We start from the raw sequence: 19,216 nt of genomic DNA, 5'->3' as shown, positions 1-19,216 counted from the left end.
CCATCAAATGAGAAGCTGTGAGTGTCCATACAATGACTTGAAAACACTTTCATACTCGTCTCTCACATTTTATTTTGACACATTCATAAACCTTAGTTTTGATTTTCTGTAATAGAGTGATGAAGAAAATGTTAAAAATAGTTTCTAAAGGTTTTACACATAAAAAAAGGCAGAATGTGGCAGCCTCTACTGAGTCAATATTTTCTTGAACCATCTTTTGCTTTCCCTGCAGTTGCAGCTGCAAGTCGTCTGGCATGAATCTCCTCTAGCTCTGCACATCTAGAGACTAAAAGATTGTTGTTTGCAAAATAAGTGAATAAAAGTGACACTGGATGGAATGCATCTGCAAATTAATTTTCAAGCCTTGCAACAGATTCTCAGTAGGTCTGCCCTTTAACTAGGCCATTCTAACACACATGTATGCTTTGATCTAAAACATTCTAGTCTAGCTCTTATTCTATTTAAATAGGTTCTTTGCGTGCTGAAAGGTGAACCTCAATCCTACCAGTCTAACATGTTTTTCAGTCTCTAGCTTGTTTTCCTCCAGAACTGCTCTGGGTTGAACCCCAGCCATCAACTCTGACAGCTTTTCGTCTCCTGCTGCAGAAAAAGCAAGCCCTGCCTGCAGTATAATGCTGCCACCACTGTGCCTCAGTACTAGGATGTAGTGTTGTGTTTTGGTTTCCAGAAGTTTTTCTTCAAAATGTTTGCTATTTCCCTTTCATAATCCATGGTGAACTACACAGCGGTCAGATTTGTGGAGTGGACAATGAATAGCTCCTGTCCATAGATTCTCCCAACTGTGGATCTCTTCAGCTCCTCCAAAGTTTCCACAAGCCTCTGGATTTCAGTACAATACATTATTATTTTGAGTTGTAAATTTACAAAATGTGACAAGATCCAATGGGAATAAATAGTTTTGCAAGACTCCTTAACGAGTCTCTTCTTGTTTATTCTGCTTTCTTTCAGGCTTGCTTTGAGGACTTGGTGCAGTTCATGTCCAGCGGTCCCTCCCATATTCTGGTGCTTTCTCAGATAGAGGGCACGGCCAATATCATACCAGCATGGCGCGAGTTCATTGGCCCAGCAGACATAGAGGAGGCCAGGAGAGAAAAGCCCGAAAGGTTAGTAAAAAAGAAATTCCGAATGTTGCACATTTGAAGAAAAAGGAACAGAGGACTAAAGCAACTAAATCTTCGGTTTGGTGAAAAATATCATACATGCATTTATTTCTGCACTGTTGATCAGCATAACTGGAAAGGATCCCAGTTCTGGGTCTGGAGTAGGGAGTGAACAGCACATTCTCGCCTGCTTGATCAGACACACCCAAACGTTATGCTTCTCTTTGGTTGAGCACCAGCCGAGCATCCATCTGGTCCTCTCTTCCTCCTCCCCCCACCCGACTTCCTGCAGCTTGCGGGCGCAATACAGCACAGAGACGCTGTTCAACGCAGTGCATGGCAGTGCGGACAGCGACCAGGCCAGCAGGGAGCTCGCCTTCTTCTTCCCCAACTTTAGGACGGCCTCCGACGCAGAGCAGGATGGGGAGGAAGAGCGTGTAGAGAGGACGCTGGCTCTCATCCGGCCCGACGTTGCCAGGGAGAACAGAGGTGGGGCTCAAGCCAAAGGCACAAGCACAAATGCTCCTGAGTGGGAGTGCAAGTGCCATGCACAATCACTGTTCTTCTTAATAGTATAGGGCTGTGATTAATTATCATTGCAGAGGGTTTGAGTCACTATCACTAAAGGGACTCCTGTTATTTTGCAGATGAGATTTTGGCCCAGATTCACAAGTCGGGTTTCACAGTCGCCCTCCAAAAAGAGGTGATGTTGACCGAAGAGCAGGTCAAGCAGTTTTACTTCCAACATGTGGATGAAGACTACTTTCCTGCACTTATGCGAAACATGACAAGGTAAATTTGACCTGTGCTGCTGTGAATCTAAATGTCACACAATGCAGACATTAATTCTCCATCTTTGTGACCACAGTGGCCCTGTGCTGGCTTTAGCTCTGGCCAGGAAAGGAGCTGTCCATCACTGGAAGAACATCCTCGGCCCTCCTGACCTTCACAAAGCCAAAGAAGAGGATCCTGAGTGGTGAGTCACGCGTGCCTCTCCTCATTCAGCTGCTAAGAAGAGAGCAAAGGGTCACTGCGGTGTAATTTCCTGCAGAAATGCGGTGGACGTTTGAAGGTGAAGCTGTGTGACAGCTTGTTAAATAAAGCTCCTCTTTTCACCTTCCTGTTTCACAATCTTCAGGTTTTAATAACAAGATGAAAGACTGGCATCCTGTATCCGCTGCTCTAACATCGCGCAAGAAAAAAAGACATCAGATGCATAATAACTTCATTTCGACCAGCAGCGCCATTACGCCGCAAAATATTTTTTGTATTATTATTGTGTCTTTTCCTGCCTGCGAAGGCTTCTGTGGCTTTTCTAAGGATGTTTTATTAAAATGTGAAAATTACCAGATGGCAAAACGGCAGGATGGTCAGATGTGAACAGAAACACAGAAAATGACTCAAATTTGCTCACCAGAAAGATCTGACTGCTGAAATTACATTTGAATTACAGCATTCCCTCTGGAAAATTCTGGAAGCCATCAAGTGTTTGTTATTCTGCACGGATGAAACTTAAATTTCTGGTCAGTCTTGCATTGACTTACAGTAGTATTCATGCCTCTTTAACTTTTTTCTCACATTACAGAAACATAAACCATACATTTGTATTCAGCTCTATTAAAGCAGATGCACCTTAGTAAGATTATGTTCAGCCAAATGCCCTAAAAAGTCACATATTGAGTAAAAATGTAATTTAAACACGGTGAAGGCAGCATCATGCTATGGGGATTTTTTTTTTTTCTTTATCAAGGACAGAGAAAGTGATCTGAGTTTATGAGAAGATAAATGGTGCTAAATAAATGGAAATCTTGAAAAAAATGCAATAGGCTTGCGAGGCAGAATTTGGCCTGATGGTTTAGTTCCAGGCATATTCAGGTGTTAGAACGGCCTAGTCAAAGTCAAATCAACACAGATGAAGATACATTTATCGCAAAGTTGAAACTTATACCCAATTAAGGAATAATTTGCGGCAAGACTCGTTTGACTTTCATAGATTTTCTAAATCAGAGGTGTCCAATGTGTGGCCAGAGGGCCATTGGTGGGCCTTGAATTGATTCTGTTTGGACCCTGACCACTAATCAAAAACGGTAAAGAATTTGGACAACAAAATAGAAACAATTTGGAAATGGTCTGCTTTTCTTTTATTGATAAGGAGACAGTCTGAAGCCCTATTTTATGTTTTAGATCTACAGATTTTGCAAAAAAAGTTTTTATTTTTTATTTTATGCAGGTAAATACAAAAAAAGAAAAAATGAAGAAAAAACATTACAACAGATTTTTGCATGTTTTGTTTTATGAATTTTGTGGCCTGCTAGGAGTTAAAATTTGCCAGTTTTGGCCCCTGAGGCAAAATGTTTGGACACCAGGCAAAAACCTGGGAAAACCATGTATGTCTTTCCTCCCAGTTGGACTACTTTGTGTTTGTCAATCTCAATAAGATTATTACTGTGCAGTACATACAGTACAATCCTCTGTCTCCTCCTATATAGTCTGAGGGCCAAATTTGCTGTAGAAAATGAGCCCATCAACCAGCTACATGGCAGCGCAAATCCTACAGAGGCGGAAAGAGAGCTGAACTTTTTCTTTCCTCAACAACGGACGCTGGCAGTCATCAAACCCGATGCTCTGGAGGAACACAGAGGTTCTCCTTGATCTCCCAGTACAACTGAGCAAGCCGGACTTTCTTTTTGTTTTATTTATTGTATCTTTTTATTTTCTCAATGCTGACAGATACGATTTTGGAAGAGATTCGGGGGAGAGGCTTCACCGTGGCGCAGCTGAAGGAGACTGTGCTGTCACGAGAGATGGCTGAGGAGTTTTACAAGGAGCACAGGGAGAAGCCATTCTTCACGCAGCTGGTGGATTTTATGTGTCGGTTGGTTTGTCCCCACACACGAACACAGGAGCAGGGCGAACAGACCAGCTCCTTTTTCCACAGCCAGTCTCATCTTCAATTTATACTGTGATATTGGAAGCTCAGTCGAGGCAGCCTGGGGCCAGAGGCTTGGAAGTCAATCTCAGTTTCATTCTTTGTTCAACATCACATCCAGTCTCTGGACTTGTCTTCCGCTCCGATTAGTCCCTTCACCAGGTTGTTACGCAACCGCTAGGGCGCTGGCAGAGGAGCGACTGTGCGCATCAGACTCAGATTGTGAGCTGATATGAGCTTAGATTGTGTTCTTGTTCCTGTATTGTTGAGATTAAGTCAAAGAGAGTAACATACTCCTAGCAAGAGCTGAATTGTTAGAGGGAGGCGGCTGTGCTTTAAAGGGTAACTTTTCCCTGGAGCGTATTTTTCAGCAGCTCTTTAGCAGCTTATTTCAGGGAGCTGAGTTTCAGGAATTGGCTGGTATAAAACTTGTCTGATTAGATAAGCTGGAGTGAAAATGTCATTGTGTTAAAACTAAAAATTCTAGGCAAATATGAATAACATGTTCAAATTGCTTTCATTTAAAACTTTAAGTGTAAAACAAAGCTGAATTTAGTCAGTTTACAAGCAAACATACTTATTGCTGCTGCTCTGGCATTCATGAAGTAACACAGGTAAGCTGATATTAGCTCGGTTATCAGTAGCCGGCCAGCAGTCATACAGCACATGACTCACTAAATGCAGTTTAAGAAAAAAACATCACATTTAATAGGCGTGATGGCTGATGCTTCATTGGTTTCCACACCGTGCCCGTTAGTATTTTTGTGAAAGATTTCCAAACAACTAAACATTTCTTTCTAAGGAAGAGAAAAGTGTACATTTTTAGCCAGCACAGTGACAGGCGGAGGGTGGGCAGTGATTTGCTTTTCTGTCCTCCATACAACCAGGAAAGCGCTAGTAATTTGGTATTTGCAGTTTTGAGATTGTAACTTTTACAAAATCTTTGTGTACCTCCATGCATGACTCATGCCTAGTTGTGAGCAAAGTTTGCAGTAATAATTTGAAATCAACGAATCGTAATCTGAACCAAAAGCCACATAAAGCCTCCACCTGCACTTGTACAAGGTCCTTTCTAAGCTTATTTAACTGCAAACTACTGCTGCTTGAGAAAGTTATCGTGCAATTACAGAACAATCCAAATTAATTTTGTCGCTCCACATTCTTTTATATTTAGTATGAAATAATTAAATCAGCTATATTATTTCAATCTGGAGAGACTCAGACGGAGAAAGAAAGCGATTAAAAGAGTCTAATGACAAAATGAACATGAAAATAAACACAAAGTCCTTTGGCGTTCAGGCCCCGGCCGGGGATGTCGAGCTGGAACTTTGATAAGCTCGATAAACATTCCTGATGCTGCATAGGAATGTAATCCCCCCCGGGGGCCTGTACTGGTGGCGGCTGTCGAAGAAGGATGTGGCCTGAGTGCCAGGAGCAGAAGCTGGAGATGGGGCGGAGGTGGGTTGATCGCAGCTGGTAAGCGGAGGAGGCCGTGACCAGGAGGTTCTTTTCAACTGGAGCTCGAACGATGATTGGCCGAAGTGAGGCTTCATCCAACGCTGATAGGTCCAGGGTGAAGAGAGGGAGGCGCTGATTGATGAGGCAGGTGAGGCTAAAGAGCCTTCCAGATTGAACTTTTGTCAAGACTCCATATTCATTTCAAAGTTCCTTTAAATGGTTTTTCAGGTGACTTTCAGTTTTCCAGAGGATGATATTCACTCAATATCACTTCAAACTTGTTGCAAAAACACAATTTGTTCCTGTTTTAATGAGTAAATCTTTGAAAAAATACCAAGGATATCAATTTGACAGACAGGAAATAGTGTTTTATCACTGACAGCGAGCTTTTGGAAAAAAAAAAAAAAAAAGAACATCAAATGCAGAACCTGAAGAATGTTCTCAAAGGTCCTAAGCCAGGTCTTTGAATTTTTTTGGTTTTGCTCTTATTTTCCACTTCTACTGTGGATAGTTCTTGTATTCCTGAACACTTCTCCTTTTGCCCTATTCTCTCCGTAGTAAAGTCACCACACAATCTGCTGTATTATCAGCTACAGGGATTAGGGCCAATCCACAAACGAGTGAAAATGGAGCAAACATATTTGAAAGATCATCAGAAAGTCTTCACCAAGACCACTTAAGAAGATCACAAAAAGATCTGGCTTATCAGAAGTAAAACAATACCACAAAAAATGGTTGTTTAAAAAAAAAACAAATAAATTACAACTTATGTTTTGTTCAGATCTATAAAGACATGACAGTAATACATGTGTAGAATGCTGGATCAAAAATCATATTGCCCAATATTTTGTCCTTTCCACAAATACCTTCTCTGTTTGTTTCAGTGGGCCCTGCATGATGCTCATCTTGACCAAGGAGAATGCAGTGGAGGAGTGGCAGGCCATGATGGGCCCCAGCGATCCAGAGAAAGCTAGAGAAATCTCCCCATGGTCTCTGAGGGCCCGCTTCGCTGCCGACATCCTCCACAACTCGGTTCATGGTTCCTCCAACGAGCAGCACGCAGAGGAAAAGATCCGGTTTGTCTTTGGCGACATCAGCGCAGACGCAGCTCCAACTGCTGACAGCGAAACCAGCAGAACCACCTCAGGTATCCTGATCGTTTGTCATTCTTGTTTTTTTTTGTTTTGTTTTTTTTTTATCTTCAGCGTCACATACCAGCAAACATTTACGCTTCTTTTGTCGTACATTTCGTTTTTATGATAGCGAGAGATATTTCCGTCAGTAATGTTTTTCATTGGTTGAAATACGTTTTTGTAAGTTTAAATTTAAAGTTAAGATCTGTTTGTTTCAGCTGAATGGCCAGGCGGTTCTGGAGATGAAAACAAAGAAATATCAAGATCTACAACTGAAGACACCTCTAATATCTAGGGTCACCATGAGGTCTCTTTAATTAGGGGATTAAATGATCATGTCTCAAAAGTGGCTTAGCATGTGTAATGGTGTAAAAAGTTGGAATAAAATGGGAATCTAAAAAAATGGATATGAACCATTAGTCTTTTTTTCTTTCCTTTTTGAAATGACATTTTTTTTTTTTTTACTTTTTCTCAACAGTCATATCCTACTTCACAGCTACCATTACTCTAAAATATTAAAATTGTGCCCACAAGGCAGAAAATAGCCTTATGAGAAAAAAAAATAGCCATCTCTCAGTTTGTCATATAATTAAGAAAATAGAGTTAACGGGAACAGCCAGGGCTATAAGGTCTTGATTACTAAGAACATTTTCAGGCCAGGTTGTCCAGGGAATGACTAGAAAAAAAGGCTGGTCATATATGCAAGGTCATTTACAAATTCTTTAAAGAAAAAAAAAAAAAGAAAGGAGAAATGATATTTGATGCATTTGATGAAAATGAATTGGAGGGAAAAAAAACAATGGGCAGCTGTCTTATAGGACAAATAATATCTCAGCGTAATGACTTTAAAAACAATAAAACTCAAACTCCAAAATAAGCTACAGACTGTGGTCCTTTACCTACCGGCAATAAACACATCGTCTAAAATCTGTGATAAGGAGTCCATGCAGGACAGCACTTCTCCTTTTCACAGGAGGCTTGGATAAAAATCCTCAGTGAAAATAACTGAAAGGTTTTCAGCTGGCAACAGATAGCTCCACAAGTAGACAAGCTGTCATACTTATTAAAAGGCTGCTGCTGCAGTAAGTACACAGTGCACAGGGTGCCCACATTTGGCATCAGGGCATTTCAGTTTATATTTTGAAATGGAAAAACAGGAAATATTACCTTCACGTAAACTGTACAACATCCCTCTAAACACAAGGAGCGCTTTAGAGGAAACTGATTATATTTATCACAATGTCACAAGCAGCATCTAGAGATTCTCTAAGTGGACAAAGTAAAACATAAAATGTTGGTCCTCTGACTATATCCAGACCTGGGAGGGGAAAACTTACATGTCAAACAATCGACTGGCTTGTCCATTTATTCGTTGCAGGGAAATCTGCACATTACAGAGTCAATGTGTTTTCTCATTAGTGACAATTTAGAATAATATGACCTTCCTTCATTGCTTGCTTTTAAATCCCAGCCGCCTCCCATTACAAAGAACAGCTCAATTCAAGGAAATCAGCCCATTTTCTCTTGTAATTATAATGTGTGGCATCATGGGAACACAGTGCCTTTCAATTCAGTAACAGGGATGAAAAAAAAAACAGACAAAAAAACATCACATTTTACACCATCAGTGGGTGGTGTCTGTGTTATATTGAGGAACCGCAGTGTTCCTGGTTTAACAATAATTTCTAGTCTTTCCAGACCGCCACTGGAGAATCCTGACAATATGTTAAAGACAACACAGTTTTGATTAAACGTTTAAATACACTCGCCTGTCATAACTTTTAAGGTTTATTTGAGCCATCTTCCTTCAGCACACCCTCAAATAATCTGAATTAATATCCTTCTGCCAAATGCATCTATAAGATACAATTCTGGATGGATATTCGACCAATCTTCATGTCAGAAATAGTAGAACTCATTTAATTTAGCTTCCTGTTCAAACATTTTTAAAATCATTGAAGCTGATCGATCTGCTCCAAAATCAGTTTTGGTGTTTGGGATCATTATTGCCAGAACATCCGACTGGGTTCAAGTTTTAACCATTTGACTCAAATGTTCTCCTCCAACGAAAGGAAATTGACTCAGATGTCCAATAACAACGCAGGAACCACAAAAGCTGCAGCTGCCAACATGGATAACCTAAATGCCTCCTGGACAAAGGTTTTATGGTGTTTCTATGGGCAACCGACAACTTAGATACAACTGGAGATTGATCATGATCCCTAACATATCAAATGACTAAACCAAGGGACATTTGAGATATTTGTGAAATTAATTAACGACCAACACTGAGGAACTGATTCAATTTTAGACCCTTTTGAGTTTTATTTAGGCATTTTCTTTAATCGTAGAACACATACATTTGACATAAGATCAACTCTAGTGTGTTTTATATTTGCAAAAGAGCTGAAACATTTAACTTGAATCATGATAGAACAGGAGCTAGGTCTGGCTCCAGTGAAGGAATAAACAGTTTCTTAATTTACAGCAGTTTTCCCAGAGTCATCTGGTGAAGAAGTCTTTCATTGTCTTTTTGTGGGTGTCTTTGCTAAAACTGGTGCCAGTGCAGGACGGAGCAGGCGCCGCTTCTGGTGGCTCGTCCTTCCAGTCGTTTGCAGCCTCCATTAGGATGGCCTCATCGAAATCATCTTCCTCAGAGAAAGATCTCTGGAACATCTCCATGATGCTCCTCTGGTTCGGGTCCTGGGCAAATACAAGATATAACGATCATCTCATGGCAAATGTTTTTTTTTTTTTTGTTTGTTTTTATAAGCGAGGTGATTTATTGGGATTTTAAGTAACTTAACAAAACAATGCAATTGTTGTTTATGTTCACATAAAACCTACCTTTGAGTGGAAGCTTTCGTTCTCAGCTTTGTCCAAAAGGTTGGATTCAGACAGACCCACCTCTTTCAACACGTTCATTTTAGCCTGAATCATTGGCCTGGATCAGAACATAAATAATTAAATGACAGCAGACATCACTGCTAAAGTTTTGGTCTAGTGGCTGACAAATGTGCAAAAATGACTAACAAGAAAGAATATTTTCTGAATTTACATAATAATACTTCCACCTAATTAAGACGTACCACAGATGATCATCAGCAGTTCCTTTGGCAACCAGGTAGTGAATGTCAACGTTGCTAGTCTGCCCAATACGATGAACCCTGTCCTCCGCCTGAATGAGAACCTGCAGGAAACAGACAACATTTCCACTGCTCTGCAGGCTTTCCAGCTTCATCTGCTGCTACAGAATGACGACAACCGAACTAAAATCATCATTGGATTCTTCTGTGAGAATAAGACAACCTGCTGACCGGTGACGAGAGTGAAAAATAATAATATGAGACACCATGGATAAGAAACGTGCACTTTGTGACATCCTGTTGCCAAAGGAAGAAATTAGTGCATCTCATAAATTATGGATCTAGTCCCCAACATATTTAGACATTTCTTCTGTGGGACAGGTCTTAAAAAAATGACTAGTAATCAGTATTTTGTTATTCTGAAATAGAGAACAAATTAGTAGAAAACGGGGGAAAATACACAAACTTAGTACAGTATCGGTAGCTTCGAGTCTTCCAGGACTTGTTCCAACAGAATTAAACCAGAACCAGACATAGGATTTAAAACGAAGCCTCCAAAATCTCAAAACTTTTACAGCAGCATCGGCAGGTACAGGCAAACCTTGCAGCTGGATTTTCTACAATTCAAGCTTGTAAACTAAAAAGGTACAGGATGAGTTTTACCGACTTGAGCTGTACGCCAACAGAAAAGCATCTGCTGTGCAAAACTTGCCGGGGGAACGAATATAACAGCAGGTCAGAAAACTTTTCCAGAGCTGATGGATACAAGCCTCTTGGACAAACAGAGCCTCAACATTTCTCAGACATATTGATTCTTTTCTTTTTTTTTTATTCAATTATTAATAGGTTGTTTGTCTCTCTTCATTCTGTCTGAATAAAACTAATCCATTAACCAGAGCAATTTTAGGATGTTTTTAGTGATCACTGATCTCCCCTTTTCCTTAATCTCCTGCCTGGCAGCTTGGGTTTCACACTTTCTCATTTATTCATTACATAATAATGGCCGAGTATTGATCTATTGATCTTTCAGGGGAGCATTTATACGTTTTATAGCCACAAGGCAACAAAGCTTTGGAAAATATGGCACAAACAGAGCTACACACATACATACAAAGCAGAGACTGCAGCGCTTACTGTAGAGCACCAGCAGACAGTGCGGTATGTTTTGAGTCGGCTGTTAGAAACGTCTGGCTGCGACGGCTTACCCCTGGGTTCCAGAAAAGCTCGGCAAAGATCACCAGATCTGCAGAGTGCAGGGTGAGACCCATGTTAGCTGCAGTGACGGACAACACGGCCACGCAGGACTTGGATGAAAACTGAAACTTTTCACACAGCTGCTGCCGCTCTGCTGACGGAGTCGCCCCGTCGATGCGAATGAAGCTGACGTTCTGTTGGGAAGTTAAAAGCTCTTTTGAATACTCTTCTGTACCTTTTATAACATTACAACCCGAAAATAATCAACTTAGTATACAATTGTTAAGTGGAAGGTGAAACTATACACGGTTTTCAAAACGTGTGTGAGTAATTTAATCTCATATGAATGCAAAAGTTTTACATTTTGAAACTTTTTTAGAAACGAATCATAAAATCTTCATTTAAAAGAAAAATTTTTTTGAATTGCTATGTGAAGGAAATTTACCTTTTTCAGCAGTTCGGTGGTGATGTGATCCAGGACTAATTTGTGGTGGGCAAACACGAGAAACTTCTCCCTGCCGCACTCCAGCATGTCTGTGATGTACTCCCTGGCCGTGACGGAGTAACACAGAGACGTTTAACAGAGATTTATAGGAATATCTGCGTACAAAGTCTTTATCCTGTCCGCGATCCACTTTGATCTCATTGTTGTGACAAATGATCCGGTTTCATTTTTACATTTTTATCTCCACACCCATCAAACGAGCTCTGATCTGACTCCCTGATCTCCAACATTAAGGGCGACTGTACTCACATAATGGCCTGCAGCTTGGCTTCAGCTGTGTGGTTGTAGAAGACGAGCAGAGCCTCCTTCTCCTCCATTTTCTGAGAAAAGAAAAAAAATAGATAAGGAAGAGCAGAAGATAAGAAATGACAGGATTCCGTTTGATGATTTGACACGACTGCCATTACTGTGATGAGCCCTGTGATTATGCACAATCATGCTCAGCAACTGGCCCCCATTAGAGTGAAATACGGCTCGACTGGAGCACTCCTCGCCGTTTAAAGCCACTTCTGTGTTTGAAGCTTGAAGCGACTCCCTCATGCACAGAGAGCAAAACTCAAACATCCGCTTTCCTTGCCTAAAGAAACTACTGAGCTTCCTGCTTTCTTTTAGTCCAGAGACTTTGATTTTAACACTGCCACATCAGCATCGCGTTTTATTCATCAGACGATTAGAGCTGGAAATATTCAAGGACAGTGAAACTTGGATTTTTCATTTAATACTGTTCTATATGGATAAAATAAATAAAGACATAAGGTCTGACCTATTCGATTCGATTTGAGGTTATCACTCTAAACAAAAAGTTGTTTTTTTTTCCACGAATGGCTGCTTCTATTATATTTACAGTAACTCCTTATTGCATTGCTAACTTTGAATTACTGATTAGAAAATATCAATTGATTCATGACACAAGCTCAGATACTTTGTTGTGCACATCTTATCACATTACAATCACAAACAACCAGTTTTAATGGGATTTTTTTTACATAGCAGACAAACACAAAGGAGGTTACGTTTCCGTTGTGGAAGAAAAACTTTTTTTGTTTTGTTTTGTTTTTTTTTTTAAATAAAAATCTGAAAACGGTAAAATGTGTATGAATGCATACACGTTTCAGCAAAAGGTTTTTCAAGCAAAAATACTGAGGGAACCTTTCACACTTCCAATTTCAACCCTTGCTTCACCTTTTCAATTAGATTTTCATCTAGACTTTGACTAGGCCATACTAACAGATGAATATGCTTGGTGGTTAACCACTTCCCGTTTGGAGTTGCTGTCCTACTGCATGGTGAAACTACGCCCCCAACATGCTACAGCGTCGCATTTCATCATGGGAACGGTGTGTTCAGGGTGATGTGCAGGTTTAGATTTTTGACACACAATGTGCTTGTCAAACAAGATGGTGGCCCGAGGAATTCATGGGAAAAAAAATAAATAAAAAAAAATCCAGATTTTCCAAAAATGAAATCTTCAGTAACCAAAAAATTGATGATAAAATTGATTTATTGCACAGTGTTATAAATAAATAATACAATAATTTTATTTTATTTTTTTCTTAACCTGGCAGGGTAATATTGGGGTTTATTTAAAAAAAAAAAAGCTCAACATAACAGTTGACTTACACTGCGATGACTTTTGGTCAGCTGCTTGGCTGCAGCCGAGAGGGCAGCTTTCATGCGGCCGCTGACCCCTTCAATGGTTACCGTGACCACCTTGCGCTGCTTGGACGGGAGCTGGGACAGGACGTCAGACTTGAGGCGGCGCAGCATCAGACACTCCTCCAACAACAGCTTTAGCTCTCCCAGATTAGAGGAGCCTGAGTAGTCCCAGCCCCAGGTCTTCTGCTGGTGCTGGAGGCAGAAAAGACCAGAGAGCAAATGTGATGATGGGAAAAATGAACCGACTGAAAAGAGATGCAGACGACACAAAAAAGGGCAAACTAGATTTTGCTCATAAAAACTTGATAAGAAAAGATCCGATATCTAGTCTAAGTACTGATCCAACTATCTCTTTTCATCATGTGTTTTTTGGTTGAGTCCACTAAATTAAACATTACCTTTTAAGGGCTTAGCAGGGATGCAAATAGAAATAACCAAATGTGACACAGACACATGAATTAAACATTAACCAAAGTCTGAGAATCTTCTAAAAATTACAGAAAAGTAAAAACTTAATGCCTTCAAGTGCTTATGAGATTTTACATGTTACCTGTCGGGCATCACAGTAGCGCACCCCGAACTCGTGGAAGCGAGGGAAGAGTGAGGGTTTGACGGAAAGAATCTGAGTGTAGAGCTCACAGGGTCTGGACATCGCGGGGGTACCCGACAGAAGGATCACTCTCTTCGCCGCCTGAGGATTTAAAAAAAAAAAAAAAAAAAAAAAGACAATCACTTTGGAGAACCAGCTCTTGCTTTAATTACGGCTGCAAGTCTTCAGGGATATCGATCAGTTTTGCAAAATACAGACAATTAATGTTTCGATCATCACTCTTTGCAAAGCAGCTCAAACTCATTCAGACTGGATAAAGAGAAATCCTCAATTTTCTTGCCACAGATTCTCAATTAAATTTAGGTCTGGACTTTATATAGGCCATTCTAACACACAAAAATGCTTTAATCGAAACCATCAAAGCTCGGGCTGTACGTTTAGGGTCAATTCTGCTGCTGGAAAGTTAACTTCCACCCTTTGTAACCTCCAAAGGTTCAAATTCTCTTTTCTCACCTTCAGCAGAGGTAAGGCGGCTTTGCAACGAGCCGTCTTCATGTTCTTCAGGAAGTGAGACTCGTCCTGCACATATTTTGTTGCTTGAAACATTTTTCAAAAGACAGAAGCTAACGGATCATTGACGAGGAGCCGATTCAACAGCAGCTCACCATGATGAGGACGTTGAAGGGAGGACCTGCGTGCTGCTTGTCCATCCTGCTCAGCAGGTCGTAGCTGACGATGTTGACCAAACCAGACCTGATGTTTTCTTTGGCCTTTACCGCCACGTTGATGCTGTCGGGACTCAGGGAGGGGAGCCAGCGTCTGAAGGCCTACAGGCATGAATCATTAAGGGACCACCTCAAAAGAAACCACAACTATTAAGATTCACAGGTCATGTTTGAAGCCCTGATGTGAGAAGGTGTAGAAAATGCTATTATTCTTTGTCAGATGGACAAAAACTTAACCCAGGTGGTAAATTATAGCCAAAGGACAAGCAATTCAGATTTTTATCTTTTAGACAATGATAATGTCTGTTACCCAATGACCATTAGATATAGCTACCGCCAACCAGATGACGCTGCATGTGGATATGGATACATACGTGAGCTACAGTTCGCTTTTTATAGCTATTATTCACTACTTTGTGTCCTACAGGTGACATGCTGTCAGAAATCACCAGCAATTCAGGCTCAATGAACCCATAAGTCTCCACCGCCGCCGTTTTTTTCCCCCCAAATCACTTCCCATTTACTTGTCAGTCGCCTTTCAAGCTGACTGAATGTCCATGGAAATGTCCTTTAAGAAGGGAAGTTTACTTTGTGATCTCCCACAGGGGGGGATGGGTTTGTTCAGAGAGGAACAACTCAGTCGAGGGAAGCGAGGCCAAATTAACAGTTAACACTCAAATACGTTTTACTTCTGTATTCCAGTTGAGAAGAAGTATGGGGGAAGAAAAGAAAATAAGGATGTGTAAAAACAGTTGTGTTTCCACTAAACTCGTAATACAACTGCATTCTTTTCCCCCATTCTGTTCCAAATGCTGAAATCTGATACAAACTTTTCTATTTAATTAGAAAAATGCGCACTTATTGCACACCAGAGTTTACACCCTGAAGGCATTTTCAGAGTTCAGACAAGACTTAATTTACGTTCTGATCCAGACAAGTGTTCAGCAGGAAAATAATCACGTCTCCGTAACAAAAGACTTGAATCACATGGCTAACAGGGTAAAATGAAAAGGATGAAGATGTTCAGTGTTTTTAGCTTTATTGATGTCACTTGACTGTGATTTAACTTGTCCAAATCCATGACTACAGTAATTTCCTGCACATATACAAACATGTATATGTTTGTAATTTGACATAAAAAAAAAAAAATGCCGACAAAACAATGGGAAATTTTTTTTATATTGTATTCTGGAGAGGTAGGGAATTTTAAAATTGAAATGGTCTAAATGATTTAATAAGTACAGCTTGTATTATAAGTAAAGCTTAGCCTCTTTTCTTTGGGCATCATTAAATGCAAACAAAGAGTTAAATAGTTAGCTTTATTTTTGTACCTCCGCCCAGGTGAACCGAACAGATGAAGGCGTCACCACCAACAAGGGCCACTCGTTCCTGTAGTAGGCCGCTATGCAGATGGCCTGCACCGTCTTTCCCAAGCCCATGTCATCAGCCAGGAGGAGGCGGCCTTGCTTAGACACTGCAAAGCTGCGTGCAAGTAAAAAAAAAATACAAAATTCAAAATTACAGATAACTCTCAGCAAACAACCTAAAACTGAACTGGTCAACAAAGACTCATTATCTCCAGACTTTTACGAACGACCCGAGATGTAAAGTGGTATTGACTTATTGGGTATGTTGTGCTGAGAGAGCAGCAGCTGCTGCCCAGATACACCTACTTGACTCCCTCCTTCTGGAAGGGCATGAGGCTGGAGGTCAGGGTGGGGTCGATGCTTGAGAGGTCCGCCTCAGGGACGTCTGAAGACTTGGCGACGGTCCCGTTGAAGCTGGCAGCGAACGCCTGAATTACTGCCCTGGGAAGAGGCTCCACCTCCACTCCTGCCATCCCACTGAGCAGATCCACTGAGCAGGAAACACGACATGGTTAGACAAGATGGTGAAGGCAGCACAGACAGTGAGGAGAGCAGCAATAAAATGGTGTTACTCAGTCTCTTGTAGTCCTCCAGTGAAAAGCTCCACTTTCGTGTCTTCATGTCTGCAATAAAGGTGAATTTTGAGGAAACCTTTAGAACGCCACAAAAACATTAGGAAAGCCTGAAATTAATAAAAAAAAAAAAAAAAAAAAAGGAGGCTTTTGTACCATAGTTTTTTGTTGGCATCTGCTTAAACACTGCGATGACGTCAGCATGGTAAGGAATGTCAACCTCAAACTTCGTCCGCGACACCAGGATGCACTGCCCTTGCACACTGGCGCCGGGTTTCTGCCAGCCATTGCATAGCTTCAGCAGCGCCGCCAGTGCTGCACCGTCACAGGGTCGGCTGGGCGCCGAGTCCAAAGCGGCGATTCCCTCCAGCGGCCTCAGGGAAACCGAGGGAATGGCAGCCACCTGGTCCACTGCAGCAGGACGTCAAAATACAGAAACACCACAAATTGTGCTTTCAACCTTTAAGCTTACTTTAAAGAGCTGATTTGTTCTTAGTTTCCATACTCAGCTGTGTGTAATCATCCAGACTGAAGTTCCATGTTTTTGTGGCAGGATCTACGGCAGAGAAAAAGATTTCATTGCTCCAAAAGAAAGTGCAAACTTGGGATACTTACTTAAAGTCAGACAAATATCCAGATCAACAACAATCAAGGCATCTAGTCTATTGCAACTATGGATGATTTATTCTCTTCATCAGGAAAAAGCACAACAATGCTCCCATCATTAAAAGAGTTGTTGTTTTCTTAAATAATTAATTTTTATCTCATTTAAGTGCTCTTTCAATCCTAACCCTGTGGCTGACTTTACATTGATTTGGCTTTAATGATCAAAACTGAGCATCAGCTGAAGGATTAAATATATATTTGGTGTCCAGAATTTGTACAAATTTCCATTACAGAGTTAATATTATATCATATTATATTATAATTTACGAAAACTCAAACTTCCCACTATTTTGTTCATTTGCAAGCCATTAAAAAAACAACAAAAAAAAACATTTCAACATGAATTTGTGGTATGTATTTAAAGATGAGGTTTTATCAATGACAGATGGCTCAACATCTGTCATTGCAGATCGATGGATAGACAGATGCATGGACAAACAAATATATTGATGGATAAGTAAACAGGCACATGGATGGGTTGACGAATGAATGGACGGTTTGATAAACAGATGAATAAATGCAGCTTTGAGAGAATGGGATATGGACTAATGTCTGCAGCTAAAAATGTATTTTTTCATCATGCTTTTTTTTTTTTATTCGCACTTATATTCACCTGGCGGATACTTAAATTTTACTCCTGATTCATTAGACTGCGAACTAACCCATGATTTTTACAGAAAGTTTACTTTTATGGTCTCTTTTAAATGTCATAAGTGTGAAGGTGGTTACACTGTTGGATACTCACCATAGTTCTTTGAAGGGATGGACTTAAAAACGGCAATAAGCTCTGCATGATAGCCCACTTCTACCTTGAAACGATCCTCTGCATGAGGCACACACTTCCCTCTCACAGAGATGGCAGCCTTCTTTGCAGCAGCCGATGTGCTGCATCTTGGAGGAGGCTGCGCTGCAGGTATGCTGGGTGGCTTGTAGAATGAGCCAACTGCACTTCCAGATGTGACAGAAATGGCCTGAACTGGCTTCACACCAACATTTCCTCCACCAGATGACCCAAGGTTTTGCAAGTGCTGATTTGTTCGAGGAGGAGGAGCAGTGACCTGAAAATATAACTTATCGATTAAAGAATAAAGAAAACTTCTCGCAGGTTAGATCTGTATGAAAATTTCTCACCTGTCTGAACGAGTTATTCTGAGTATTCTTGTTGACTTGATTGCTAGTACCAGGTAGCAGCTGTTGGTTTGGTCTGTGGATCTGATTGCTGGTTATTTGTGAGTCTTGTTTAAAAGGTGGGACAAACCGTGGTGGTACAGACAAAGGAGGATTTCTGTGATTTTCGCTCTGCTTGGGGAAATCTGTCTGCACTGAAGCACCATTAAATCCCGCTGAAGTCTGCTGTCCGAGTCTTTGGGCTCTTCGCTCCAAAGCTTTCCGTCTGTTCTCCTCAATCTTCCGCTGCTGCTCTGCAGTCAGCTGGTTGGACATGGTGGGAGATTCCTAATTAATTAACACAAATTCGAGCTCACCTTAACACGCGGTTACCAGTAAAAGGGTGATCCATGGAGAAAACACAGGGCTAAGCGTTAAGCTTACAGGCTGTAAACAGACAGTAGCCAACAGCCAATTAGGCTAATGTGTAATCAACGGCCAGATATTATCACTCCGGTTTAACTGGAAATTGAGTTTGTTCAGCTTATATGACCATCATCATTGTCAAAACTACTGAATATCCTCATAAAAACAAGCCGAATCAGCTGCTAACTTTTTAGCTAGTTTAGGATCTGCCGCGCAGGAAGTGACGAATGACAACAAGCGGTTCACGTGTAAGTGGCAGTTGCTAGGAGTGATGGGAGGTACGATTGTTTTGAAAGATTCAAGTCTTTTGGCTCGGTTCCCTTAAAAGAAACGGCTTTTAAGGTTCCCAGTTCCTTACTTCAGCATTTATCACTAAGATACATCTATTTTAGCATAATTTGGGGATTTCGTTTTTGATAAGCAATTTTCATATTCACTATTTCATAAAAGGCGTTTTCCAGCATTGTTTTCAGTTTAAAAAAAAGTGTCGTTGTTTAAAACAAACAACTTGTGTTTCCTCCCTGAAGCTTTTGCCTTTGGGTTTATTTCTCTTGAGAGTCCAGTAGCTTAATGTCTGATGAAGACAGTGAAAATGCTCAGATTTGCACATTACATTTTATTTAATTATATGTTCTTTATTGAAGATTTGTATTACATTCTATTTCTATTTTGTGGTTTTGATTGTATGTTGGACGGACCAGTTGTCTGTTATGAATTATGA

General features: G+C 40.7%; 2 protein-coding genes across 4 annotated transcripts in view; one reads left to right on the top strand and one right to left on the bottom strand.

Moving 5' to 3' along the window:
* The window catches only part of nme9 (NME/NM23 family member 9), a 13,037-nt gene extending 5,990 nt beyond the window's left edge, over nucleotides 1-7,047 (top strand). Inside the window, exons 10-17 of one of the 2 annotated variants that reach the window (XM_016663805.1) lie at nucleotides 970-1,124; nucleotides 1,249-1,610; nucleotides 1,769-1,913; nucleotides 1,990-2,097; nucleotides 3,611-3,762; nucleotides 3,852-3,996; nucleotides 6,393-6,655; nucleotides 6,860-7,047. In XM_016663805.1, coding sequence (XP_016519291.1) covers nucleotides 970-1,124; nucleotides 1,249-1,610; nucleotides 1,769-1,913; nucleotides 1,990-2,097; nucleotides 3,611-3,762; nucleotides 3,852-3,996; nucleotides 6,393-6,655; nucleotides 6,860-6,936 — 1,407 coding nt within the window. In that variant the 3' untranslated portion in view covers nucleotides 6,937-7,047. The remainder of the gene's footprint in view (nucleotides 1-969; nucleotides 1,125-1,248; nucleotides 1,611-1,768; nucleotides 1,914-1,989; nucleotides 2,098-3,610; nucleotides 3,763-3,851; nucleotides 3,997-6,392; nucleotides 6,656-6,859) is intronic. The other variant, XM_007577598.2, reaches the window with a different exon arrangement.
* Nucleotides 7,048-8,941: 1,894 nt separating this feature from the next.
* Nucleotides 8,942-19,015, bottom strand: smarcal1 (SWI/SNF related, matrix associated, actin dependent regulator of chromatin, subfamily a-like 1). Of its 2 annotated transcripts, none has more exons than XM_016663813.1 (17): nucleotides 18,094-19,015; nucleotides 17,708-18,020; nucleotides 16,802-16,852; nucleotides 16,453-16,707; nucleotides 16,297-16,347; nucleotides 16,031-16,214; nucleotides 15,689-15,839; nucleotides 14,298-14,459; nucleotides 14,146-14,211; nucleotides 13,633-13,773; nucleotides 13,047-13,274; nucleotides 11,676-11,746; nucleotides 11,367-11,469; nucleotides 10,933-11,118; nucleotides 9,731-9,831; nucleotides 9,489-9,585; nucleotides 8,942-9,344 (listed from the first exon to the last, which is right to left on the bottom strand). In XM_016663813.1, exons 1-17 carry the CDS (start codon nucleotides 18,403-18,405, stop codon nucleotides 9,144-9,146), a joined length of 2,673 nt encoding a protein of 890 aa, XP_016519299.1. In that variant the 5' UTR covers nucleotides 18,406-19,015; the 3' UTR covers nucleotides 8,942-9,143. The 2 variants fall into 2 exon arrangements, with proteins under 2 accessions (XP_016519299.1, XP_007577659.1); XM_007577597.2 differs by having other exon boundaries at nucleotides 10,933-11,115; nucleotides 18,094-19,002.
* Between the last annotated feature and the right edge of the window lie 201 nt (nucleotides 19,016-19,216).

The sequence above is a fragment of the Poecilia formosa genome, unplaced genomic scaffold (assembly GCF_000485575.1).
Source record: "Poecilia formosa unplaced genomic scaffold, Poecilia_formosa-5.1.2 Scaffold447, whole genome shotgun sequence".
Classification (NCBI taxonomy): domain Eukaryota; kingdom Metazoa; phylum Chordata; class Actinopteri; order Cyprinodontiformes; family Poeciliidae; genus Poecilia; species Poecilia formosa.
The sequence above is the reverse complement of the archived record's forward strand: the minus strand, read 5'-3'. Positions and strand labels throughout refer to the sequence as shown.